The sequence below is a fragment of the Bemisia tabaci genome, chromosome 10 (assembly GCF_918797505.1).
Source record: "Bemisia tabaci chromosome 10, PGI_BMITA_v3".
In the NCBI taxonomy this organism is placed as follows: domain Eukaryota; kingdom Metazoa; phylum Arthropoda; class Insecta; order Hemiptera; family Aleyrodidae; genus Bemisia; species Bemisia tabaci.
Window position 1 is genome coordinate 33,254,722 of NC_092802.1, and position 15,681 is coordinate 33,270,402.

At 33.4% G+C, this 15,681-nt stretch overlaps 1 protein-coding gene across 5 annotated transcripts in view; it reads left to right on the top strand.

The window, feature by feature from the left end:
* Positions 1-15,681, top strand: part of Glut1 (Glucose transporter 1) — a 204,750-nt gene that overhangs the window by 186,698 nt on the left and 2,371 nt on the right. For 2 of the 5 annotated variants that reach the window (XM_072304974.1, XM_019052167.2), the window contains 8 exons: positions 1,129-1,224; positions 1,956-2,116; positions 3,084-3,208; positions 4,100-4,270; positions 5,515-5,810; positions 6,672-6,884; positions 12,434-12,658; positions 13,761-13,885. In XM_072304974.1, the coding sequence (XP_072161075.1) occupies positions 1,129-1,224; positions 1,956-2,116; positions 3,084-3,208; positions 4,100-4,270; positions 5,515-5,810; positions 6,672-6,884; positions 12,434-12,658; positions 13,761-13,885 (1,412 nt within the window). Of the gene's footprint in view, positions 1-1,128; positions 1,225-1,955; positions 2,117-3,083; positions 3,209-4,099; positions 4,271-5,514; positions 5,811-6,671; positions 6,885-12,433; positions 12,659-13,760; positions 13,890-15,681 lie in introns of those variants that run through there. The other 3 variants (XM_072304977.1, XM_019052175.2, XM_072304976.1) reach the window with 2 other exon arrangements.

A 15,681-nucleotide genomic window follows, 5' to 3' on the forward strand; every position in this document is an offset into this window, starting at 1 on the left:
CGAAGAAGTAGGAGGAATAAAATGGAGGTGTAAGTGAGGTAGTAGGTGCAGGAGAAAAATAAGTGAAGAAAAATAAATATGAAGAAGCACTAATCTGAAAAGAAGTACGGAATGAATCAGAAAGGTTTTTAGCACAATAGTAGAGGATCTAGAAAAACGCTTTTAAAGAGGTGTGAAAGAATTTCGAACCTAATTTTTTTCAGTTGCCTTTTTTCAAGTATCTTAAAATCGATTTCTTTTTCATATGGAAGGAATTATTCCAGCGCAGAATTACAGTATAATAAAGAGAAAGGGTCAAGAGGGGAAAAAACATTCGCCTCTTGCAGGGACAAGAAGTCCAGTATTTTTCTACACAACTTTATTTGAAAGAGGAAAATTCTAGGGATTGATGTGAAATTGTCTTCATTTATTATCCGCCCAAAATGAGAATTGCAGTCTGCAGCTGAGTTTCTTTGCCACTGATTCTTTTTGATTTTCATTTATAATTTTCAAAATTTTTGTTGTCTTTTTTTCAGTTTGTTAATGTCTTTTTTCTTTATTTTCAGATTTCTTATTGGTTTCCTACGATTACGTTTTAATTGGATGCCTCCTTTACCGTAATTGTCTAATTATTATTATTATTTTTTGAGTGACCATTAATAATCTTCCCTTTTTTTTTGTCCATTTATCTAACTACTTGAATTTTGTTTCTTTTCCTTTAATTTTTTGTGACTCCTACTAATTCATTAAAACTTTTCATCAGAGCCTTGCTAGTGGCTCTAAATCATTATTCGTTTTTAATTTTTTCAGATCTGTAGTTTGATCCTTTTTTTTCTTTTTTATCTCATTATATCTTTTTGTAATTTCTTATTTTCCTATTATTTTAATTTACTTATGATTGTTTTGCATTATTGATCTAATTTTTTTTTTCCTCATATACTTAGCCCAAGTTAGAAGTTCAAAATTCAACTTCGTTTTGGGTTGTTTTTCCAGTATTATCTGCTTTTAGTAACGTTTGATGTACACTTGTATTGACGAGAATTTTTGTCTCATTTCAATAACCTAACAAAATTTGTTCCCTAATCGGCTTAAAATTTGTTACTGTATCTCCACGTCGTATTAATATGTGTGGTATTATTTTGTTTGCAGGGCCTTACCTTCTTTTTATCGTATACCATCCTTGCGTCTATGCTGGGTATGTTCCAATTTGGATACAACACAGGAGTCATAAACGCACCAGAAAAAGTGAGTCGCAAATGTTTTTTTTGGATGCTCTTCACTTTCTCAATTTACGATAAGCTTGAATGTCACTAAAATTTTCCTAATTTAGTTTTCTATTCATTAGTGCCTCTATAATAAAAATTAAAATTAATTTGTATTCGGCCCAAACAATTTTATTTATTTTACTTTAAGATACGTATGATCACATGATACATTTATATAATAGAGTGATAAAAATGTAAGCATTAACTTTACCATGTACTCATAATTGTTTTTATTTTGTTCTTCATTAGTGACATCCTTGAGATGTATTTAAGTCTAATTAAACTTCTTCTAGAAAAGGAACCATGAACAGGATGGTTTTAAAAATTAAGTACCTAACTAAGAGATCAATTGTCAACCAAAATTTTTACTCCGTAGATGAAAAGTAAAAAGAATGTTCCTAGAAATTCATTGCTATTCGGCGCTTAAGTCGGGAAAAAGTATTTTTGATTTGAAACGTAGATAAAATGGAAGGTAAATTATAGAAACATCACTTTTATTTTTTAACATTAATCGCGAACACTTAAATCTTGTTTACGAGTTGATTCCTAGACCTTGTTATGTGATTCATCTTCCTTATGAAATTTTGAAGAGAACATATGATTCATCATGCATAAATAAGTACCTAAATAATAAAAAGTATTGAGGAAATTTTCATCAGTTCATCTTGAATTTTTTCGACCCTACTTCATCAAACTATGGTTTTGTTTCAGAACATCAAAGATTTCATGAAAGATGTGTACAAAAGTAAATACAGTGAAGATATCTCAGAAGAGACGGTGCAGTTTTTGTACTCATTTGCTGTCTCAATATTTGCAATCGGTGGTATGATTGGTGGTTTCAGTGGTGGGTTGATAGCTAACAAATTTGGAAGGTAAGATCACATTCACTTGCAAACATTTTTTTCGAAGCAGAAAGATGTAAGGAGGCGCATCGGCAAAGTCTGAAATGCACCCATAACTTCACAATTTTCGTAAGAAATTTGCGGTTTTTTGAGCTTCTCGCTTCAAAAACGATACTACGGCACAGGTGAACATTTTGTCGGAGAAGTCTCTCCATAGTCGGCAATATTCATTATGGCTGACGGCAATCTGTCAAGACACGTGTGGTAGGACAAGATAACATCTGACCAGAATAAGACCAGATATCAATCGGTGTGTTTACGTTCATATTTTCCTCGCCTGCCTTGATTGACCTTGAACTCTCCTCGAATTACGCGCGGAACTGCGGAAGCGTTGGCAATGATGAATATTGCCGACAATGGAGAAACTTCTCTAACAAAATGTTCTTCTGTGCTGTAGTATCGTTTTTGAAGCGGGAAGCTCAAAAAAATGCAAATTTCTTACGCAGATTGTGAAGTTATGAGTACATTTCAGACTTTGCCGATGCGCTCATCGTGATTTTTGAGGCTTTATCAATAGGAAACAACTCTTATTTTTGTTCAAAAATTTGCAACAGGCCCATTGTATGAAAAAGAATTTTAATGTATAAACAAGTTGTGAAATATTTTTTTCTTTTTAATATAGTCCTTATTAATACATCCATTGGCTCAATAACTCTAAAAATTTCTTAATTGTTGATGAAAAACACAATATCGGATCAAATTTTTGTCTCAAAAGGTATGAAATATTTTTACCTGGAACAAAGGAAAAAATCTTAGGCTGCTGAAAAAATTACACGTATTTGATAGGAAGCATGTACCACAATGGTTTAATTGATTCGTTAGCTCATTTCATATCTAGATGTACGGAACAGTAAATTTTCTTTCAGAGGGTTTTTTGTTAAATTACTGAAATTAAAATTCTGCTTTTACTTATTCTGTATACTGTTTCGTGTTTCAGGAAGGGAGGTCTTTTGCTCAATAGTTTTGTAGGTATTGCTGGTGCATCTCTAATGGGATTCGCCAAATTTTTTCACTCCTATGAAATGATTTTTATTGGTCGTTTTATAATTGGAGTAACTTGTGGTGAGTATTAGTTGCTTGTGTTGTTTAAATATTGATTAATTTTAATTGAGAGATACAAAACATATTTTTAAATATTTTTAATATTGCAAATGATTTATATTGTTTTGAATAACTAATAGAATCAGAACACTACTGGATAATGTCTGCTCAATAATTTGATCAAACTCAAAGGAATGCAAGGGAATTTCATTATGGATAACAAATTTCAAGAAAAAAATCAGTTTGATTTTCACAAAGAAATCAGTACATTTTAATGTGGTTGCAATATATCGATTTTAAGAGAAGAAGGATCAAAAATCTTCTTTCTACTTTCATTGCCGCTAATGCTTCAGAATTAGACTAGAATTGTTTAATTTCAATCGATCGCACTTTTCAATGGATTGCTAATATAAATTGTTTGCTGATTTGATACAATTATTTATGAGTTCAAAGTCGCTGAATGCAATTTTTCTAATTATTTATGCCAAAATTTAATGTATAGAAATAATTAATTTGAACCCCTCTGCCCTAAATTTTATAAACACTCAAAACAAAACTATAATACTCAAATATACTCAAATATTTATGACAAGGGAGGTTTTTAGATTTGAAAGGAAAAAATAAAAAATATTCAAGAGGTGAAAAAAATGAACCCTTCTGGGAATTTGATTAGCTCCAAGAGAACCCATGGGAACATTAGGGATTGCGTTAGTCACCCCTCTGACATTGAATGCTTTCTCAGATAAGCCTTGTTGTTCATATAACTCAATGCTTCCCAGAGCCTACGTGAGAATAAATTTGTGCGCTTTATTTCATTAGGCCGGAAACTTACAATATAACAACCCATAGTTCAAGATTTTTTATGTGGACTTGTATAATGTTTTAATGTTTAATCTTTGTTTTTATTTGCAGGTTTGAATACATCATTAGTCCCTATGTACATTAGTGAAATAGCACCTTTAAATTTAAGAGGTGGTTTAGGCACAGTCAACCAGCTTGCCGTAACCACTGGCCTTCTAATTTCTCAGATCCTGGGTATTGAGCAAATACTTGGTACTGACGATGGTTGGCCTTTACTATTAGGTAAGGTTTAGTTCTAATTTTAGAGTATTTCTTCTGCATTTATCATCTCCCTCTAGATGCAAGATGAAGATGAAACCTACTTGGAGGAGTGCAAAAACAAGCAAATCTTGTTAGAAAAATAATAGTGTTGATTGCACCATAAAACATCACTTTTCTGTATAATCCTTCGTACAGCGCTAAATATTTCTGCGTCCATTTTTTTTTTCATTTAAATGTTTGTACCAGAAAAGTTGCTATGAAGAATTATTATGGCTCACACCTATACCCTTATCAGAAATTTTGAAACACCGCAATCAACATTTTGATGGCTGAAGCACCATCATGTTTCTCCGTTTGAAACGTTACAGACTTTCTGTCACACTTTGTTTTTTCTTGGGGAAACAAGTCAATGTAATTTCTTGAAAATTTCCGTGATTTTTATTCTTTATCAGCAGACTAAATCTGCTAAAATACATGTGTTTAAATGAAAAATGCCGCCAGATGATGTCACAAGGCAGCATATTTTCTCACTTTTAAATCAATTTTTCTCCAATTTCCCATGTCAGAAAAAAATTATAAAAAATACTGCGAACTCAGATCATTAGGCACTCCAAGATGCAGCAATAAAATTTTTGTGTGCAAATTCTCCATTCAAAAGCTTGAGTTGACAGGTGCCTTTACATTCGATCAAAACCTGTTTCTTACACTAAGTAGAGGTTTTCCGAGTTTCATCATGTCATAGAGGACGTCCAGCTTAAAAGTTGATGGATGGCATCCAAAAAGAGATGGAGAGGTGTCAGCTTCGGGCAAATCTCTACCTTGACAGATTCCAGCGGTGGTTAGGAATCGTAGAGCGCCCTAATGCTCTGTAAAAGTTACTAATAGCAGGGTGTCTAGCATCAAGATTTTCCTGTTTATATCAGGATTTGAGGTCAATCAGGATTTAATCCCGATTTCATCAGAATTTGAGGAAAAATCGATCATAAAATCAGGATTTTAGAAAAATCGGCTGTCTGGTCGTATTTGTAATGCTTTCGCAGACGCTTATGCAGAAATTTTAATTTTTCTCTGCAAAAAATCAGGATTTGGAAAAATTATGAAATCAGGATTTAGCCGTAAAAAATCAGGAAAAATCAGAATTTCCCAAAATGAAAAAAGCTAGACACCCTGAATATGTACATACTGTTTATTACATTATTTTCCTTTTTAATTGATTCAAAACACCTGACACATATTTAATTTCTCGTTTTCTTTCTGTTGCACAGGTTTAGCAATTTGTCCGGCTGTTCTCCAATTAATCCTGCTCCCCGTTTGTCCTGAGTCTCCTAGGTATCTATTAATTACAAAACAATGGGAAGAGGAAGCAAGGAAAGCTTTGAGAAGGCTGCGCGCCTCCAATCAAATTGAGGAGGACATCGAAGAAATGAGAGCTGAACAGAGGGCACAGCAAGCTGAGGCGACGATATCCATGACTCAACTATTGTGTTCTCGTACTCTCCGACCTCCCTTAATCATCGGTGTTGTGATGCAACTTTCGCAACAATTGTCAGGAATCAATGCGGTTAGCATTCATTTTACGCACATCCACAACAACTCTATACTCTCACAGAAATGGTTTTTTCTCTAAAATTTCCACCAAGAAATGCATGAATTTTTTTCCTCAAAGTTTTCAAAATAGTTTTTGCTTCATTCAACTGATCCGGTTGATCATTGCATAGGTGACAAAATTTAAAAGTCAGGAAAAACTTGAAGCAAGGTTGAATACTGTCATGCTAAGTAAAAACACTGTATGAACATATGGGTTTTGCCAAAAGTTCTCCACCTAAAATATTAATTTTTAAGGAAAGTTAAGAGTACTTACTCTTGAAATTAACTGGCTTTTTAGATTAATCTGCGAATAAAATTCTTTGAAAAATTAGTACAGAAATATTCCCAAGTTTCCCAGAAAATATGTGTTTTATCCATGAAAATTTTACAATGTCTATTGTTTCATACAATATTTTTCCTTAGCACGGCAGAGTAGAATTATTTGAGACAAATATGATCTGATCATCTCTCACTCTCAATCATCTAGAGTCTAGTGTCAGAGGACTAAAATGACTTAGCTAATATTTTTCCCCGATTTCTTGGAAAATAACGTAAGTATCAATAAATGAGACTTTTGAAAATAACGTATTTCTTCAAAATTTGCTCCGGAGGTAAACATGATTCATTATTTACAATTTCTGAAATACTGAACGTATTCTTACTCTTTACAAATACCGAGAAATTAATTTTTTTGCCTTTTCATCGGTACTGATTATCCAAGTTTCTCCCAAGTTTGTTCTATTTTTCCTTCTGATTTTATTCTACTCTATTACCCCATGCATGTACAGTTTAGTCCTTGTTGCTTTTTAACGACAATTTTTTTTTTTTTTTTCAGGTGTTTTATTACTCGACAGGCTTGTTCGTAAGTTCTGGTCTTTCGGAGGAGACAGCAAAATTCATGACGCCAGGGATTGGTGTGATCATGGTGACAATGACGATTATTACGATGCCGTTAATGGACAGATTAGGCCGGCGCACACTCCATCTGTATGGTCTTGGTGGAATGTTTATCTTCTCAATATTCATCACCATTTCTTTCCTGATCAAGGTCTGGTCAAAAATCTACTCCTTATTAATTTTAGACTTACACTTCGGGTTCTGTTTTATCAGAAGAACGATGGACGAATTCAGCTGGACAAGAATCAGCCTAATTACATTTTAAGTTACCTATTTTCCTCTCATATTTTATTTTTTTAGCAGAGAACATATCTCCTTAACACCTTTAAACATGCCCAGATTTGTTATCGTCCCCTCAAGCGTAACTCCAAAAACTTCACCGATTTTTCCTCTGATCTCATGAAAAAATCATAAAAATTTTGTACGAAAATTCCACAAGTAAAATGTTGTAAAAAATGGAATTGTTTGAATCAATTCTGCAACCTTAAAATGGAGTTACGTTCCTTCGTGCGGGAAACAATGGATTATGAAGGATATATTCACAAATTTTCAAGTTTCGGTGTTGCCTAGTTTTCTGTTTACAAAATAATACATCTATGAGAACCAAGCAACGCCTGATGTAATTGGGTTGATTTTACTGATATCCGTTCAACAAATATCCGTTCAACAGACGCACAACAAATATCCTAAGAATCCAATAGAAAAAGTGCAACTTTGTCATTAGCTTGAAATCTTGACTGTCCAATTTTCTTTGAGTGGCTGAAAAGACAATATGTCCTAATTAATATGCCAGTAGAGGGAGAGAAAAGGGGGAAAAGAGTAATTTTTTGGAAAAAAGGAAGATTTACAAGGAACATCAAAATGTACGAAGAAATAATGTATAGCATTTTGCAGTGAACTATCTTCAAATCCAATAAGATGTTTTTGTCATAAGGAAAGAATAGACTTTACGCTTCTACACTGCCCCTTCAACAAAATTGTTATTAGTGCCAGTATACTTTATTAAGTTGATTTCAAAAGTTAGAAAGTTCCTTACAGGAACACAATATAAGGCGTATCCTAATTTTGTGAAAGTTGAGAAGTAACTTTCTTCATAGCAACAGTTCTGGAGGTATTATTTGGAGATAGAGAAGGAGAAAAAAGTGAAATAGAATTTTGTCTAAAATGTTTTTTTTTTATTTCATGGCTTCTAACGTGCATCTATCAGCTTTGTTTTTCAAAAACAGTAGCATGATATCGAAAATGAGCCCATTGAATGTCAATGTATTGACTTGATCTTCAATATATCATTAAAATTTTATATGATAGGGACCTAGAAAATGTTTGTCTTTCTGCCAAATGTGGACAAAGATATTTATCATCTCTTGACTGATATTTCGGACTTAGAATATTTTTTTATTTACTTTTTTGTATACCTTTTAAGCTGAATTTATGAATTCAGAAAAATTCATACTAATCCTGAGAAAATCAACTCTTAGAACTCATGATACATCGCCTAATTTTGAACATGCTTTTCTCTTGTTTACTGTGCTTCATCCTTTCAGCTTCTCACTTCAGCAAGCTGGTGATACTAAATTTAGCAGTGCTCACCTCAATTTAAAAACTGATATCGACTCAGGTTCTTCAATTTGCAATCAAACTTTGATTCAAACGGCACCTTTCATCAGTAGTTGATCTGAGCGTCAACTCCCATGCCAAGTTAAAACTTTTCCTCTCTCTCCTTCCTTGCGTAACTTTGCCTTGCAAAAGTACTGTATAATTTAATTTTGAGTGAATACCAAACTTTTCATTGTATCAATCATTTTCTACGTAAGATTTTGAAGAGAAAATATGTGATTTTTTCAACTGTGGATACTGGCCCATTGCCGTTTCGAAGTTTGTTAAATCTGAAACGGGACTTTCATGAACAGTCAGTCAGTTTTGCTTTTCTAGGGAACTTTTAATTGAGGTAAACTTGGCAAGGTGGTTGACATATGTGACTACTAAATGTTGCAAATTTATTTTTTTCTGCTCTCACCAGCCAAAGCTCTCAATTTTATGAATTTTGGTCAGTAATTGTAATTTTTAGACTGAGAAAACTAATTTTTTTTTTTATTTTTTTTTTCAAAATAATCTCACGATAACGATTAAGCCAATTTGTGGTAACTATGAATGGTCTATTGTCGAGACATGGAAAGTTTCTGATAATACTTTTTATTGGAAATTGCTGAGTTGTTAAGGTTTTGAAAACCCTGTGTACCTGTCAAGTGGAAATTTGAATTTTAAGATGTAAATTTGTTCTAAAAGAACGGAAGTTTTTAGCTCATTTTTTCTCACCCATGGCACTATAACTTGTGGAAATAAGAGTGGTGAATCATAAGTTACAACGAGCTACACATGCTTTTAAAAGATCTTTGTTTTATTAGTTTGGTTTTGTGCCTTTGTTCACCCGTTTATCAATTGGATTATTATATTAATGCTGAATGCACTATCATGAGAAACTTCTAACTTACTTTCCATGTTTTGGATGAGTGACCTTTAGTAATTAATGCTTTTAAACATGCTTACTTTCTTTCCTCAGGTCAGCACACCAGGACTGGTAAACTGCATGAAAAAAACGATTGTTTTTTAGTTGCCAGTTTTTGCAGTTTATTTTCACTTTCTATTTATGTTCTTTTTTTTCTCCTATCATGTTGGTCTCTGCAATCAAATTTAAGCCCTGAAAATAATATGAAATGAAAAATCCCCCATCCATCATTTCTTTACAGGGCTCCAAAAATGTTTTTCTTTCAAGAGCAACAAATCAACGCATGAAATCGCCAGTCTATGAAAGTTTTTTATTTTTCCACCTCTATATATTGATTTACCTCATCTCACCTCCGAAAAATGCAACAGAATATTTTATTTTTTTAGACTATTCATATTACATTCTGTTATTAGATTATACTTTCAACAGAGCAGGCTCAATTCACCTAGGTACTATCACTTATTTATAGCCGCAAAACTCATGAAAATCGGCCCATTAAAACAGTAGAATGAATCGTGATAAAATGAAAACTTAGAGGGGTCAGAGAGCTCAAAGTAATTATACTATTTTTGGAACAAAAAAATGTAACTCTCCTCAGCGGATCTCTGATATTAGCGCAAAAGGATCCAGCAGTTGCATGTTTTTTTCATCATTCTTGTTCATTAATTTATTTTTATATTTTAGTTCTGCTTCTTATGCCCTCCCGTCCCTTTTTTGTAAACCGAAAACTTTCCTAAAACTCACTGGAGGAGGGAATCTGGTTTACTGCCGTTAATTATCTTGAGTTTATTTTCCCTGCATCACCACTCAATGATTTGCAAGTAAAACATTAGTTTTGGGCTACTGAAAAGTCACAAGGTTACCATAAAACCTCTTGGATGTCTGTTGATATTCAGCTTCCTCTTTTGCACTTATAATCAAGAATAATGATAACTAAATATGAAAAATGCATATTTTCATTGCAGCGTTTAGAAATCTTTGATCGTTTCATAATTTCCTCTAGGAAAAGTAATTAAAACGTTTCCTGTAATTTTGAGTGAAGGAAATTCTCAGAAACTTTCAAAACCAACGATTGGATGGTTTCCGCTACAAGAATAAAACCAGAGGTGTGGCGTGCATTGCGATATATCAATTTTTGACCCATTTAAATCTACGATACAGGATCAATAAACAGGGTTTTAGCAATGATCGCCTTAATAATCAATTTGTTACAATGGCTTCAAATGGGGAAATATCGGTAATCGATCATTCAAGCCTCACCTCTGAATAAAACATGAGCTAAGACGTACAAAGTTGCAATCTGAGGTATGCATTTTTCAACCTTAGCCATTAATCATTCGATAGAAACGTTACCGACACTCTCGCTGCTTATAGACAGTAAGTTTAATCCACGAGCTCTAGCTACACACTAATGCTAAGATTATTTACCGTTAACATACCACCACAATGCTACTATTAATGCGACACAACACATCGCTTAAGACTTATTTCACACAGACACGCTAATTTACAAGCTGTCGGATCAAAATTTCAGCCAGCTATCCAAAATTATGCTTAATCTATTTATTCAATTCACACAGCTTTATTTATCTTCACCGTACAGAGTACTATCTAACAAATTTAGCCTGTTAGTTCATTCTTTTTGCATTTTAACTCCTAGATGTTCTAACGCGAAAACTTTCTTCAAACCTTGAAACATAGCAACAATCAAAGTGAGTTGCGTTTGGGATTTTTTTTCTAGTTTTTTCTTCGGAGAATTACTCCTAACAAATATGTCATACATGTACGTCAAATACGCCCCTAACAAATCCATCACTTCCTGTTTTTATCATTTTTAATCTTATCAAACAGAGTTAAGTGATAAATCAGTCATTATTCTCTCATGAAGCTGGTTTTAGTTTATGTTCAGCAAAAATTGGGTTTTCTTCCATCGATCAAATTTCCTACTTTCAAAGTGGAAAAATTTGTACTTTGTTCCAATGAAAAGTATTTTTGGCTGATGTATACATGTATCTAAATTAATGAAAGTATAGACCAAAATCTGGATGTTCAATTCAATGAGACAATTGGTAGGCCAAATTTTACATCTTAGAGTATGAATTTGAGCGAATCACTATGGAAAATCGTAAGTCTGAATGCGTAAGTTTAAATCGGTCATAAATTCTCAATGTGGCCGTAGGATTCCAGTAATCAATTTTTTAAAATTTATCAGTATTGCTCTCTTGATAGTTACATTTGAATAACTCAGAATGAAAAAAATTAAAATAGGTGTGAATTAGGATTTTTTCTAATAATCTCAATCATTGATTTTAAACGTTGTTGGAAAGAAAGAGGAACTTTAAGTTGACATTTTTTTTTTTACAGTTCTCAAAAATAATTGAACATATCGAATCTCAAAGCTTTCTAGTTTTATGTCAGATAATTATTTTAAGATGAAGTTTCTAGTTTGAAACTATATTAAACAATATCTAAGACGCGTTTACATAGATGCCCCAAGTGCAAAACACCTATGTATGTTTGCGACGTTGCAGGCTTCCTGTCATATTTTATTTTTTATTCTGAAAACTGGTCAAAATAATTTCTTGAAAATGTCTACAGTTTTTCCTCTCTGTTGCAAGAATATTCTGTCTTATATTTCAAGCTATAAACTTGGCTTGTTTTCCTTCAAAAAAATAATTTAGTAATAGAAATTTTGAAACACCGCAATGGAGACACGTGGCTTTTTTGGCCATCAATATGTTCCACCAAAAAGTGTAGCCGACGCTTTCTGGTTGCGTGAAAATTTTTTAGAAATAGACTATTTTTTGCAATTGGGAACTACAATTTCTGGCCCATCTGTGAAAACACTTATGTGCATAGGGAAACTAATGGTACGTATACGTTCCTCCTGAACCTAGTTTAATACTAAAGTTCCCAATTGCAAAATGCAGTCCAAAGGTACCCAGGCAGCCTAACTTCACTCAGCCTGTTGGTATCAGTATCTGTCTGACCCTCCGGCTGATTCCTTGAACATACTTTGGCCAATGATTAGTTTATGTCAACAGCCTAACATACTTGCAATATCATTGTTATTTATTAATTTTTTAGCATGAATCCTTTAAATTTACTTTAGTACACCAGTAGTAGATTCCTCCAGGTTAGGCAACTAACTCGAGTTGTAGGAAAGGCCTGAACGAAGTTCTACCGTCCAATAGGAGTTTTTTGGTTTTGTCCAGGAAATGATCGACTGGATGTCGTACCTGTCTGTCATCTCTACACTCATGTTTGTCGTATTCTTTGCTGTCGGACCGGGGTCCATCCCGTGGATGATCACTGCCGAACTGTTCTCTCAAGGGCCACGGCCAGCAGCTATGTCGATAGCGGTTCTTGTCAATTGGATCGCTAATTTCGTTGTTGGAATCGGTTTCCTACCAATGAAGGTGAGTCGAGGTTTTTTTTCAGTCAGTCCAGCGGGCCGATTATTGGAACTGATAGACAAAGCTATAGACAAAGAAGATAAAGGGATGCAGAGGGACCCAATTGGTGGAAGTGGGTGGTTGCAATGGACAGAAGAGGTAGCTAATAGACTAACTAACAGCAACCCGCGAGAGACCCTATGGTTGATCTATTATTTTCTTTCTGAGCCTATAAAAACCACCCATTGGACAACCAATAAGATCGCTTCATACTCTGTATGTCTTCTTTGTCTATTGCTTCATCCATCAATTTCTGTCATGCTAAGGGAATAAGCCATGTTAACATTCAAGTGTTGCCAGATTTCCTCTGATGAAATGTTCAGTTTTGAGGAGATCTGATAGGGAGTAAAATTCTCTGAAGAATTCGAAGAAAAATATTCAGAGATCTCTCCAAAAATTCATATTTTATCAAAGGAAATTCGGCAATGTATGAAATCTCACACGGTATTCTGCTTTAGGATGGCAGAGTTGCAGTGTAATATTCTTTGCTATCAATGAGCATTTTTTTAGAAAAAATTATATCGCTGAACTGCCCTAAAAATTATTTTATTTGGCATTTTGTTTAATTAACTCTGAAGATGGGCAACACTATCCAGGAGCAGCCTAACTGATTTTAGGGTCATAAACTTTCCTGTTACTATTTTCTTCTTTCTTTTTTTTGTTTGTTTCTTCTGATCAAGGAACACATCATTATTCTACCTTGAGATTTTTGAAGAATATTCTTTGCAATCTTCAGAAAATTCCTTGAAATTTTCCATTAATGATGTTCTTTAGTTCTGTCTGAAATTAAACATGAGAGGAAATTTTACAGCATCCAATACAGTTACTCTAGTAGCAGAGACGTTCAAAAAGCAATTTTTAAAAACTCTAAAAGATATTGTTAAAATTTTTGTTTTAAGAAATTCTTTTTAGCAATTTTTTTTATAAAATTTGTGGAATGTTTACTGTAATTACTATTATCAAGATTGAAATATTTTTTTATCGTGTTAACCACAATTACTATCTTCAAAATGTTTGGAATTGATTTGGTCTCTCTCTAATCCGTTTTGTCCTCTCATTTTTCCAGACTGCCCTAGAAAACTACACGTTTTTACCATTTAGCGTTTTTCTGGCCATCTTTTGGATTTTCACGTACAAAAAAGTTCCAGAGACTAAAAATAAAACTTTTGAAGAAATTTTAGCTTTATTCAGGTAAGTACAACGGCATGTAAAAATTTCTATTATTGTAATCGCTCATGGTTTCAGAGAAGTTGCCATTTGCTTGAATCAAAGGATATTTCAAATTACTAATAATAACGTTTTCAACCACTTCCAAGAAATTTGTAGAAGCTCAAAATATGCGCAAGTGTCAAAAATTGAAAGGACTCAAACAATTGAGATTATTTTTAGGTTTTCTGCCTTAACAACTCGGAATTTTTCATTTCGTCAATTTAATCAAATCTCATCATGAACCGTCTGTTAAAAGCCACTTACATCCTACCTTAGCTCTCCAGTCATTCATTACAGCAGGAAAATTGCATTTCCTTGAAAAAAATTAAATGAATCTGAATGTTTGAGTTGTCACCTTCAGTTACCGTAAAATGCACACAGTAAACTGTTTCAAATGTACGAAGTCTAACTGATCTCAAAAATGGTAATAGAAAAATAATGAAATCAATTGCTTTATGAGAAGGAAATGTTGAGTAAAAAAGTGTAAATCATTAAGACACAGTTTAAAACATTTCCTCTGATTTTTCCTTTGGCATATTGATCGATGAATATTCATCGTCTTTACAAGAAAGGTAATCAAGATTGGATGTATAACTATCATCTTGACCTGCTCATTAGCATTCTATAAATCGCCTCTGTACGTACCATTCGTGCATACTGATTTTAAATTAACTATTTCCTGTCTTGATGGATTGATTGCTCTAGAAATTCAACATAATCACTATGTCGTCACCTTGCAGTTAAAATATCACAAGCGCCACTCTTGCTTTGGCACTATACTGCTGTGCCAAAGAAGAACGCTGTATGAGCCTTCAGACATTGCCAAGTTTCATTTTATTAAATGCGAATTTTCCGAGAAACGTGTGAAGATTTTTCCTCCAAATTTTCATAGAATTTAATTAGTAATCGTATCTCAATTATCTGATAATTTCAAAGGAAAATATTCCCAAGTCTCCTCAAAAATTAACATTTTATCAAAGACAGTTTGGCAACTCTCGAATGTTCATACTGCGTTTTTCCTCAGCACGGCATTATATTGCCAAACTTCTTAGACTTGTCCAATTTTTTTCGAAAAAACTAACAAACCGAATTTCTTGAAAATTTTACCTACTATTTCTTTCGTCATCAAAATTAATCCCTGAAATTTTCATGAAAATGTGTGCCTAAGTTTCAGAGGAAAAATTAAAAAATATTGATATATCTGACAACATGAGTGTATATGTCACTTGTGATGCCTACTTTAGGCAGATGGCAGGAAGCTGTTCTGTGTATTGTTTTTTCATCTAGCACCCTCCTGTATTTCATAATATCAAGGGGCAAATCAGCTTTCTTAAATTGGACTGCGTTTAGCAGAAAGGAACCAAGCCACATTAGCTATTGCCAACTGTAACTAGGCAATTTGATTTCTACAAGAGAGTGTTTGTACAGATTCCTTTGAAAATTTTAAGGAATTTACTTTGCACTATGCAAAAAATTCACTGAAATTTGCATAAAAATCCGCACAAACGTTTTCAAGTAGAAAATTAAATTGCCCAATTGGATTTGGCATTAATTAAAACATGGTGATGTGGCTTGGTTCCTTTCCGCTCAACGCGGTCCAATTAGAAGTCACTAAGTTTCTATCATTGCAAACTTATTTAAAAGATTTTTTTAGCTCTAAAAGCAGGATCAGTCTTAGGAAGTGATTTTCCTGATTTCTTTTCACTCATCTTTTTCTGTTACTTCATCCACTTTGTTTCTCTTTTGTTTCTTGTGTCTACCAAAGGATGAGTTTACAT